A 12,251-nucleotide genomic window follows, 5' to 3' on the forward strand; every position below is an offset into this window, starting at 1 on the left:
GGGTGGGTGCCAGCGCTGGTCTTGAGAAAATGGAACCCTCACAGGGTCCCCTCCTTGGCCAACTTCAGACCCATTCCCAGTACCTGGGAACCAGGTGCCACCTCCACTAGAGTACTTTCTCTCTCTTTCTCACCTCTCCTCTCCATGCCCACCTCGTTTTGGTGAGCAAAAGAAGACAAGGCCTCCCAAGGGGGAGAGTGGATGGTTGGCCTCTTTGCCCAAGAGGCCAAGGGGTCCAAGGCTCCCGTGAAGATTAGAGAAGATCTAGGTGCCGTTCCCAGGCCACACGTTCGGACACCCCAGCTTTACAGCCACTTAATTACTATGTCAGGCATCAGCCCTAATGATAATCAGCAGCTTTTTCTGGAACAGAAAGAAAGGCACTTGCTGCAGGGAGACCTGACATCACATGTAATTCAGGAGGTTTCATTGTGGGGCCGGAGGTTGGCGAGAGGGGAAGCAACCACTCCCTCCTTTTCCTGGGCCCAGGTGAGAGCAATGCACTTTACAGCCAGGTCTGCTTCCCTTGGGGCTGCTCACGTTAGCTGATTCATTTTCTGTTATGAATTGTTCCTTGTATTTACTAGAGAAACAAGACTCTTAAACCTTATATTTTGCAAACTTGGGTGCTTGATGTGTCTGTTAAAAGCCTGCCACCTGAGTTTCTTTTCATCTTTCCATATAGTTATCATCATTGTAACCTGTAATTATGGTAGAGAAATAAATGTCTTGTTTCTCCATAGCTGTTTTGAGGTTTATGGTGTGAAGGTAGCTGGTGCTAAAATGAAATCATTAATAGGAAGAAAAGCTAAATGACATTAAAACTACTTTTATATAAGATACAGAATTTGTCTCATCTTTTGCAGGAAGGGTGTTTTTCCCTCTTATTGGTGACAAGTGCTGATGGTTCTGACTGCCAAGGAAATATGAATGAAATAGCATCATGTATTTATTCATATATTTTTGCCTATTTAGAAAGCTAGACATACTCTTTGAAGGGTGTTTTCTAATAAAAATACTGGAAGAAAACAAACCTCCATTTTCAGGGAATTATCATAAACATATGAAAACTACTGGTACCTGACTGAAAATTGCAGAACCCCTGTGACAGCATTTTGTCACCTAAGCTGTGGACGTTTGTAGTCTTCTTGAGCCTGCAGCTAAAGATAAGTTCATGTTTCACATTATTAGCCCTAACTCCTTCTCCAGAGCAGGCTTGGGAGAAATCTGCACTAAAATGAGGCTAAGAACAAGGAAGATTGTTCCACACTGAGAGGCCCATGAGCCACAAGACTGCTGAGGCCAGTGCCGGTAGAGACCGAACAAGGGATGAGGAAAAGAGAGATGCATGAACGTGGAAACTCGTGTCCATTTCTGAGGGAACTTGGAGACAAAATCAGAAAATGAAAGCCAAGTTGCCAGTTTAGAGAAGACATCAGATTTGTGTTGAGATTATCTTTAGGGTAGAAGAATATTAAGATTAGCTATTTGGAGGTGGTGAATAACAAAGCAATTAAAAACCAGAGATTTTCGCACACGCACACACCCCCCCACATACACCCCATCCTGCCCTCTTCCTCATTCTCTGGTATTTATGGGAAGACCACATGTAATCAGATGACCACAGCATCTCTGTTCTGAAAAGACAGTCAACCTAAGTTGGCACTGTAACAGGAGATCTTAGGATAGTCCTCCTGGATCACTTGGATAGGTGACCTCTTGTTTTGATTGATTAAAGAGAATTAGTAAGATTCCTGAAAGCGGAAGAAAGGCCACAGGGTTGTCCAGTTTTTACAAAAGGGGAAAGAGAAAAGTAGAAATTAAGGTTTGGAGAATGTCCAATAATTTACAGAAATAAATTGAGGTCACTTTCAGGCGGTACAAGGAGGAGGTTCGGGGCTCTTTCGTGAACTGCTTTTCTTAAGTTTAGGCCACTAAATTTGGGAGAAAATTACACTGCTTTAGCCTTGTTTGGTTCCAATATCTTAGGGCCAAGGATTCTTAACCTTTTTTGACTGACTTGTATATTTTAGTTATACTTTAGAAAAGGTTTAAAAGTACAGAAAACCATATCAACATCCTTGTGCCCACCATCTATAATTAACTAATTTTGTTAATGTTTTGTCCTATTTGGTTCAGATCCTTACTTGTTGTTTATCCCTTACCAATCCATTCTCCTTTTTTCTCTATCTAGGCACAAATAACTATCATGATTTTAGAGTTCGTAACCTGTTATGGATCTTGTCCCCCTCGAGCTGAAAGCCCATCTCCTGCCTCCCTCTACCCTCATCAAAGAGACGTCAGCACATACACACAAAATGTTCTTAAAGTGTTAAGAGGGGTCCCAGACCCAGCTGGATCCTTTTGGAATTGAGAGACTCCAAATTGAGAACCCCTGTTTGGGGAATCTTTTCCTTTGGCGAATCCAATTAGCAATCATTGAACAACGGGATCTAAGTTAGGCGAAGCCCTCTCTCAGCTGCCCCAGGAGCTGCTCTATGAAGCTTTCAACATGCCCATGTGAGCAGCGTGGGCCTCCCGCATTTGCTCTTTGCTGGTTGTCATAGAGCATTTGTGTTGCAGGTCAAGAGGCAGCCGCTTTGCCTCTGCAGCAATCACAGTTCAAGATTGCTGCTAAAACACAATAGGAGATCTTTGACGGGGTTAAAATTACCCTTGCTTCCACTAGCAAAACCGTAATTTGGTTCTACTGCCTACTGTTAGAAATCACATTGACTTAATGGCAGAATAAAAATAGAACTCCTTTCCTCCTGCCTTATCTGAATAGGATACTTTACCATAGGGCCATTCTCTTTCCTAGAGCCATAGTGTGTTCAGAAGTACCTCTCTCTCTCCATCAAGGCTCTTTTAAAGACAAGAGTCTTTCATCACTCCACTTTGATGATTTAAGTGAATCTCCCACCACACCCTTAACTTTTCTTTCAGCTTTATTGAGGCATAACTAACATACAAAGACACATATTTAAAGTATACAGTAGAATACATCTGTGAAAGCACCCCCACAATCAAAATAATGAATATATCCATTACTCTTCAGTATTTCCAGGCAACCACCAATCTACTCTTTATTACAGATTTGTTTGCATTTTCTAGACTTTTATATAAATGGACTCATAAAGCACGTACTCCTTTTTGTCTGGCTTCTTTCACTCAGCATCAGTATTTTCAGTTCCATTCATGTTATGTGTATAAATAATTTGTCCCCCTTTATTGCCAAGTAGTATTCTGTCATCCGGATATGCCATAATTGTTTATCTGTTCACCTGTTGATGGACATTTGGGTCATTTTCAGGTTTTGATTATTACAAATAAAACTACTAAGAACATTCCGTATACAAGTCTTTGTACCTATATGTGTTCATTTCTCTTGAATAAATACGTGGAAGTGGACTATTTATATTATAGGGTAGTTATATTTTTAACTTTTTAAGAAACTAATAAACTGTTTTTTAAAGTGGTTATACTTATACTATTTTACATTTCCACCAGCAGTGTATGAGAGTTCAGATTGCTCCACATCCTTGTCAACACTTGGAATGGTCAGTCTTTTTAATTTTAGCCATTCTAGTGGCTGTGTAGTGGTATCTTAATGTGGTTCATTTACATTGTTGAGTATCTTTTTTATGTATTTGTTTGCCTTCTGTATGTTTTCTTTGATGAATTGTCTGTTCAGATCTTTTGCCCATTATTTATTAGGGTATTTGTCTTATTATTGAACTTTGAGTTCTTTATATTTTCTAGATACGAGTTCTTTGTCAGATGTATTTTCTGCAAATAGTTTCTCTTAGGGTGTGGCTTGTCTTTTCATTTTCATAACAATGTCTTGGGGGGAGGGGAGAGAAATGTATATTATTAAAAAAGAAAGAACAGCACTGCAGAGCATTGAGAAAACAAAGAAGAAAATAATGTGCAGAAAGATCTTGGATAAATATGAAAGTAAAACCAAAATATATCTTATATCTCAAATATTAAACATTTAGGATGAACTGAATGTTTCTGTTTACAAAGGTCAAGTTATTTGTATTCCAGTGTAGGGGAGGAAAAGCAATTTTCCTTCTACCCTTCTGAGTTCTTGCCTGAGACCCCGTGTAATAAGACAGATTAACAAGTGAAAGGCAAACAGAAATTTACTAACATGTGTACATGGGAGGTACCCAGGGACAAAATGAGTACCTCCCCAGGTGGCCTAACCCACCAGCTTAAATACCATCTTCAGCTAAAGAAACGCGTAGGTGGTGGGGGAGGCCAGTTATGGGTGGTGACCAGGAAAAGCCTAGAGAACAGGTGGGTAAGGTTGTTGTTAGGTTTAAGTCAGTGCTTCTCCATGGATAAGATTCTCTTGGGATTTGGAGTCAACCTTCTCTTCCTGGTACAGAGAGGGAGACACTCTTACAAGTGGAGATTTCTTTTATAAATGTAAATTTCCCTTTCAAAGGGGAAACTTCTACTCTGTTTTCAGAGCTTCTTCTGTGTCTGCTGTTTCTCAAAATCAGCTCAAAACAGTCTTTACGCCAAAGAGGCATGTTTTGGGGTGGCATATTCTGCTACCCTTCACCAGCTTTCTGTTGTTCTTTTGTTTGCTTGCCAGGTTGAGTCTCTTCTTTTTAACAGCCTTTTTGAGCTATAACTGGCATATGACAAAATTCACCTGTTTAAGGCATACAATTCATTGGTTTTTACTATATTTACAGAGTTGTGCAACTATTATGATAATGTAATTTCAGAACATTTTCATCACCCCAAAAGGAAACCCCATGCCCCTTATCCCCACTCCAAGCCCTTGGCAAACTAATCTCTTCTCTGTCTCTATAGATTTGCCTATTCTGGACTTCTCATATAAATGGAATCATATAGCATGTGGTCTTTTGTGATTGCCTTCTTTCACTTAGCATAATGTTTTTCAAGTTCTAAAGCATAAGTTTATGCTTTGTAAGGTTTTAAAGCGTAATTTACATGTTTTGCCCTCTATTTGAGAATCTTTATCAAATCTAAAATCATTAAGATTATTTTCCTGTGTTTTCTTCTATATAGTTTTAATTCTTACATTTAGGTTTATGCTCCATGTCTAGTTAATTTATGCATATGGTGTGGGGAAAGGGTCAAGGTACATTTTGTTTATAAAGGACTGTCCAATTGTTACAGCAGCATCTGTTGAAAAAATTACCTTGTCCCCATTGAATTAAAAGTGCCTTAGCACCTTTGATGAAAATCATTTGACCATATGTGTGAATCTGATTCTAGACTCTTTGTTGCTCCATTGATCTGTATGTCTGTGTACCAATATCATGTTGTCTTGATTACTACTACAATTTTATAAAGTCTCTAAATCAGGTATTTTAAGACTTTCAACTTTGTTCTTTTTCAAAATGGTTTTATCTATTCTAGATCCTTTGCATTTTATCTACATTTTAGGATTCTTGTCAATATCTAAAAAAAAAAAATAAAGCTTGTTAGGATTTTGACTGGGATTGTGGGGGAAATTTGGGGATAACTGACATCTTATTAGTCATCTAATCCATGAACATGGTATATCTCTCTATTTCAGTCTTCTTTAATATTTTCAACAATGTTTATAGTTTTTAGCATTCAGATCTTGCACATTTGTTGTCAAACTTAACCCTAGGTGTCTCATAATTTTTTATGCTATTATAAATAGTATTACATTTTTAAAACTGAATTCCCAATTTTTTATTGCTAGTATATAGAAGTATAACTGATGTTAGTATATTGACCTTATATCCTGTGTCTTCACTAAACTCGTTGTTCTAGAAGTTTTTCTTTTTACAGATGCCTTAGAATTTTCTACTTAGATATTCATGTTATTTATGAACAAAGACAATTTTATTTCTCTCTTTCCATCTGTGTGCCATTTATTTGTTTTTCTTGCCTCATTGCACTGGCTAGGAATTCTAATACAATATTGATAGATGTGGGAGAACAAACATACTTACCTTATTCTTGATCTTAAGGTGAGAACATTCAGTCTTCCACTGTTTACTATGAGTCTCCCTACCATGCCTTTAACTCTGCTTATTCGTGTTGTGTTGACTACTGTAGAGAAACCAGTTAACAAAACCTATGGACTACTTAGCTATTCAGACCCTGAGCCATAACCATTATTCACCTGATGGCCTTACAGCATGTATTGTTTCAGACAAATACGGTACAAGCCTTTTACAATTAAGTGGTAGCAAATGCCACTATTTAAGTCTACAGCAGTGGTTCACAACTTTGGCTGCATAAGAGAATCACTTGGGGAACTTTTAAAAATCCTGGTCGGGGCCAGCCTGGTGGCACAAGTGGTTAAGTGTGTGTGCTCTGCTGCGGCGGCCCGGGGTTCACCAGTTTGGATCCCCGGCACGCACTGATGCACGACTTGTCAAGCCATGCTGTGGCGGCGTCCCAGATAACATAGAGGAAGATGGGCATGGATGTTAGCCCAGGGCCAGTCTTCCTCAGCAAAAAAAAAAAAAAACGAGTATTGGCAGATGTTAGCTCAGGGCCGATCTTCCTCACAAAAATAAATAAATAAAATAAAATAAAATAAAAAATCCTGGTCCCAGGCTGTACATCAAACCAATTCTATTAATAGCCCTGATAGAATTATACGTTATATGCTAATTTATACAATCTTACCACAACTATATAACGAAAAGACTGTTGTTATGCCTATTTAATAGATAAGTAAACTGAGGGTTAAAGAGAGGTACATTGGTACAGGTACGTTGACTCTAGAACCTACACTTAACTAAATTGCCTGCCCACTGGCTGGCTGTGTTAGAAAGCAAAAGGCACTTAACCCATTCCCTCCACCTCTCCATGATTCTAGTGTTGTTTTGGAACAGGTCTGGGAAGCCATTGTATTAGGACTTGTCCCAATAGTGTGTTGATCTGTTTTTTACTCATCCATTCATTTGTTCACTCATTCACAGGTTTGTACTGAGTTCCTAATATCTGCGTAGTGATACGTGTGGTTCCTAGGGTAAAAGAATGAGAATAACAGAGCAGCTGAAATCGTAGAACAGTAGCAAATATAAAATAAATTTAAAAGATTACAGGAGGAAGGAGGACGGGGACAGATGCATGTGAAGTGATGCTCAAAAATCTTTGCCTAATCAGTTGAAGTGCATAACATAATGTCTCCTGTGCACTGGTGTGTCTGGGGCTGGTCAAAATGTAACCCCATTAACTCCCCCAACTCCAGGTTTTTTACTAAGCTTCTCTTATAGTTTTGGGGTCCAAAAGACACCTTTCCCAGACTCATGAGAAAGAGTACAACACCTGACCAGGTGAAAAAGGGTGTGGGACACCCAGAAGGGAATTAACATTTAATGAATATCTACTGTGTTCCAGGCATCGCGCAAGATACTTGTCATGTGTTACTCCATTTGATCTTGATACCAGTCCTGAGAGGCATTATCCCAGTTTTACAGATGAGAAAACAGGTTCTGAGGGGCTCCGTAATCTGCCCTGTGTCACAAACCAGTGAGAGGTGAAGCCAGGTTTGATCACAGGTTTGTCTAGTTCCAAAGCCCGTGCTTTGTCCCCTGCTCAGAGGCTCCAAAATTGTCCATATAGGGAGACAGCAGTTGTGCTTTCCTCCTGAATGTCTTTGCATTTCTAAATCTGAAGATTGCCACTGGGAAGCAGAGAGAAGAGATGATAAAAGAATGTTGGAAGAGGAATTTCAAAATTAGGCAGAAACAAGATGGTGTAAGTCAGAATGTAAATCCATGGTGGAGAAGAGTAAGGAGCTCTCATCTCATTTCTTAGTTCCATTCTTGAATGGATTTGAGAAGAAATCGGCTGGGGATGTCCTTTAAGTTGGATTGGAGGTTAGATTTCCAACATCTTTTTTAAGACCATAAAAAAAAGAAATTTAGAAAATCTTTGAACTAGTTCAAAAGAAGGAAAATCCTCAGGACTACTCCTAGGAGAGCTTGCAGTGAAAACCTGGGAAATGGGTTGTTATTTCTGGAACAATCCTCCTGATCAGTAGATTGTTGTTCTCTTGGGAATTTTGTCTCCAAGACCCCACCTGAGTCACACATTTCTTCTGGTCCCACCTTTGGTTTTGTCACAAGCTGACCTGTAGCCTCGGGCTTTTGTGTTCACTCAGAGTGTTCTTACACTTTGGGTAATTTTTGTGTGCGTATATTTGTTTTATGTACAAATAAAAGGACAAATAAGGACTTAATCTCCCTTACAATCTCAGGGAAATATGTCAGAAGGGACCTTAAAGAAATCCCTGGTTCCCAACTTTTCATTTCTCACATGAGGAAACTGAAGGCCAATGAGTCTTTCATGCTTTTCCCCAAGTTTCTGAAGTCACTTGGTGATAGAGTTACAACTTAAAACCAGGATGTCCAACTCGGTATCCGTCAACAAGAGTGTGCTTCCTGTCACAATGGCTACCATCTTCCTTATGCGTTTGACTTGTTCTTCACCCATAGATTCTTCAGAAACCCACCCCAGAACTCAAGCACCAGCTGGCTGCTTTCTCCAAGCGAGTTGCCGGCGCCGTGACTGAGCTCATCCAGGCAGCGGAAGCCATGAAAGGTAGGCTGGATTCTCTCGTGTCATCTTGTGGGGCACCACTCAGAGGCAGTGCTAGTACAGCGAACTGAGCAGAGAAAACACACAGCTAATAGGCTTTTTCTGGCAAACGCAGTCAGAAGGAATACAGTGAAGTACTCTCTTTTAAAGCAAATGGGAATAGAGTTAGATTTAAAAAGTAGTATTCTCCTGAAGCAAGTCTTTCCTCCAGTCTTTGTATTGATCATGTCTATTTAAATGGCATAATCCATCTAGAAGTGCTCACTTCTCTTTTAAGAGTTGGACCATTTATTTTTATCTGCATTTTCTACATCAGAATATTTATTTTCGTTCAAATAACGTACTTCATGTTTAGAACACGGTGCCGAGTCCATTGTTTGCACACTCCTTCATGGTTCCATAGAAGCAGTCAACTCACCAGGGAGAGGTTTTTTTCACCAATTTCCCTTTGGGTTGAGGGGAATGGCTATTCCTCATGAGTTCCCAGGAGAAGAGGATGGCAGATCTCTGTGTGGTCAGCGTAGTCTCAAGTCTCCTGAGGATGCTTACTTGCGTTTGTGAGCTTTAAGTTAGTAGTCAGAGTGAGGCTCAAGCTGGCCTTGATCCATGAGATCTTGAGTTTTCAAACTGTTGTTGATGACTGCTCCTATGGTGGGGATGTGCATACACACAACTGATTTAGAAAACCAGGATTAGACAGGAGCCCTCCCGCACCCGGCTGATCTCAGTGAGGGCTAGAAAGAAGATCCCTTAGGACAATGCAGCCAGTAGGCTTATGGAGCTTCCTTGCATGTAAATCCAGATAAACTGTTTGTAATTAAGCCAGTGCCCTGCGGTCTGCAGCTACCAAGAATGACCCTCTTTGGCCTGCTTTTAGGAACAGAGTGGGTGGATCCAGAAGACCCAACCGTCATTGCAGAAACAGAATTACTGGGGGCTGCAGCATCCATTGAGGCTGCTGCTAAGAAGTTAGAGCAACTGAAGCCAAGAGCAAAACCAAAAGTGAGTGTCCACGTGTGGCTGCTTGTCTCTCAATAGGTCTGCTAGGTGTGCTGCAGCGAGCTTGTCTCCTTCCCTGTGGTTAGACTAGCAAGCTGCAAACCTGCGCTACCTGCCCAGCATCTTTTTACAGGATATGTAAAAAGCCCATGGGTGAGTCTTGCAGGTTAACCACCCGGAAAAATACCTTTGGGTATCCAAAGGAAGAACCTGGGCCTTTATAGTCTTGATTTAGTTCCATTATATATAAAGCAGGCATTGGATGCTTCCTATAGAAAGTCCATGTTACTGAATGTGAGATTGTCACCCTGCAATTTTCTGGTTTCCATATGGTTTTTGTAGAAAAAGAGTATTGTTCAGTCTCTCCTTTTCTTAAAATCAATAGAGGGCAACGTGAACCTCAAAAGGGGACCCAATAACACTTTTTCAGTATATGCTGGAGACTGATTGGCTGGTGTGTGTTCTCCATCTATGTTTGTCATCTAGATAAATGTTTAGAACGTAAGATCATGAGTACATGTTAAGAAAAACAGCCATTTAAAGGAAAGAGATACTTGAAGATTGAGCAGTAGGGAGGACAATTATTACATAAAAGGACGTGAGCTGGTGCTGTCCAGGGGCAAAGTCCAACCCTGTTAAGCTGTAACCTCTTGCCCTGCCCGCCTTGGCTGTTTTCAACAGGAAGATGGTGGAACCAGAGGAGGCCTCTTTTTCTTTCTATTTCAAGCAAGTCCCTGCTGGTACCTGTTACCTCGCCTCTCTTCCAAGGACCCAAATGCATTAGGAAGTATAATCTAGCTCTTCTCCTCAAAAAAAGTTGAGTCCCTCAGTTTAAGTATACCTAAAGTTCTACCTTTTTTTATAAGACCAAAGGATGGGGTCTGAGCACTGGAATACACCACATCACTCAAAAGCAGTGCCTGGACCAATGTTTTGTGTAAAATAGACATGAGCTTATAGTGAATCTATTCAGCTTGGGAACATTCTTAAAACCATGGAATTCTTAGAACCCATCTCCTAATAATCACTCTAGACTTGGTAAAGGCATTTTTTAAATTTCTCGTTAAGATGTAATTTAAGAGTTTTGGCTTCTGATTTTGGGGTTTACCAGGTTCCTCTCTACTGGCCTATAACCTGAGGGTCTTGAGTTGTCTAAGATTGAATTTTTCTTAACAAACTTAAGAACTAAGTGTGGCTATAGGGCAACTCATTTTCTGGTTATGTCTTTGTTTCTGCGTTATAAATCAAGTTAATCGTGAATGGAAAATGTGCCATAAACTAAGAAGCAAGCAACCATTGACTGAGATGCAGAGGCTTTGTGCTTAATTTGTTTTTCCTTTTCCGTATCTGATTTACCACAAGTAGCCTCTCTTCGGAAATCTTCTGTCTGCTGGTACTGAAGTCATGACAGCTGACGCTCTTTCTCCTGGAGAAGTAGCCTGGTGCTAAGTTAACATGGACACTTCACCATATTCTAGGCGCTCCTGTTCCAATGCCTTTCCCTCTGTTCTTTCGCAGGGTCCTTCTGAGCTATGTCTATCTCTGAATCCTGGTTTCCCTCTGTCCAGCCATTTGCTTACCTCATGATTCTTATTCTGAAAAATAAAGTTATTAGAGTTACTACTCCATAGGATTGTTGTTATGACAATTATGTGAGATAATTTAAGAGCACAGTGCCTGACATACAATGAGACTTAGTAGGCAGTAATTATCTCACCATTACCAAAAATATGCTTCTGGGACTTTTATCTACTACCTCCTAGAAAAATGCCTGAAATAAAAATTATTCCATAGACCCATGAGCTGATGGCCTTAGCAAAAAGCTCACCTTAATTGAGTGCTGAGCATATGGCAGGCAGTCTTCTAGATGCTTTACATGGATTAACTTATCTGGTCCTTGGAACACGTCCACAAGGCAGCACTGTTATCATCCCTGCTCTGCTGATGCGGAATCAGGGGCGAATGACCTCTCCAGGGTCAGATGGCCACGACTAAGCTGGAAGCAATGTGTGTGGGCTCTGGGTGACAGTTTCGGTCCATTCCAGTCCTTTGGGCCTAGCCAGTGTCAGAGCGGCTGGTGCAGTCCCACTGGGGAAGTTTTTGGTTTTTATGTACCCTTTGAGCCATTAATCCCACCTCTGGGAAGCTGCCCTAAGGAGAAAATCCAGAGAGGAGGAAAGTTCTATGTGTAAGAAGGTTGTTCCTTGCAGCCTCGTTTGTAGTAGCAAGAGGTTGGATGTGCCCTGAGTGTCTCCTTGAAGGAAAAGTACACAGCTATTAAAAATAATGGTTGACAGGGCTGTGTAGCATGAAGAAGGTGCTCGTGGCACACTGTAAAGTAAAAAAAGAAAAAAGATGCAGAATTATGTACTCATTGTATTTACAACTCTTTAAAAATACTTGCATATGAAGGAGACAGGTGGGGAATGTCCAAGAATGATGATGGAATTGGGGTGGTGGGAGAGTCTGTGTTTTAAAATTTTATAAAATAATGTTTTAAAATTAGCACTTAAAAAATTAGTGATGACCACTGAAGTGGGCCAGTGGGCACGCCCTACACTGCCCTAGGATCCTCTAGCCTTTGTACTTACAGTGTGAGTTTCTGTAGAAAGCCAAAGAATCCTTTGGTTAAGATCAAAGTTGACATAACAGTTGATTTGAGTCCCTTCCTTGGG

At 40.4% G+C, this 12,251-nt stretch overlaps 1 protein-coding gene across 6 annotated transcripts in view; it reads left to right on the top strand.

The window, feature by feature from the left end:
• Window positions 1-12,251, top strand: part of TLN2 (talin 2) — a 419,612-nt gene that overhangs the window by 390,329 nt on the left and 17,032 nt on the right. For all 6 annotated transcript variants that reach the window (XM_058541740.1, XM_058541736.1, XM_058541742.1 and 3 more), the window contains 2 exons: window positions 8,475-8,580; window positions 9,455-9,579. In XM_058541740.1, coding sequence (XP_058397723.1) covers window positions 8,475-8,580; window positions 9,455-9,579 — 231 coding nt within the window. The remainder of the gene's footprint in view (window positions 1-8,474; window positions 8,581-9,454; window positions 9,580-12,251) is intronic.

The sequence above is a fragment of the Diceros bicornis genome, chromosome 5, assembly GCF_020826845.1.
Source record: "Diceros bicornis minor isolate mBicDic1 chromosome 5, mDicBic1.mat.cur, whole genome shotgun sequence".
In the NCBI taxonomy this organism is placed as follows: Eukaryota; Metazoa; Chordata; class Mammalia; order Perissodactyla; family Rhinocerotidae; genus Diceros; species Diceros bicornis.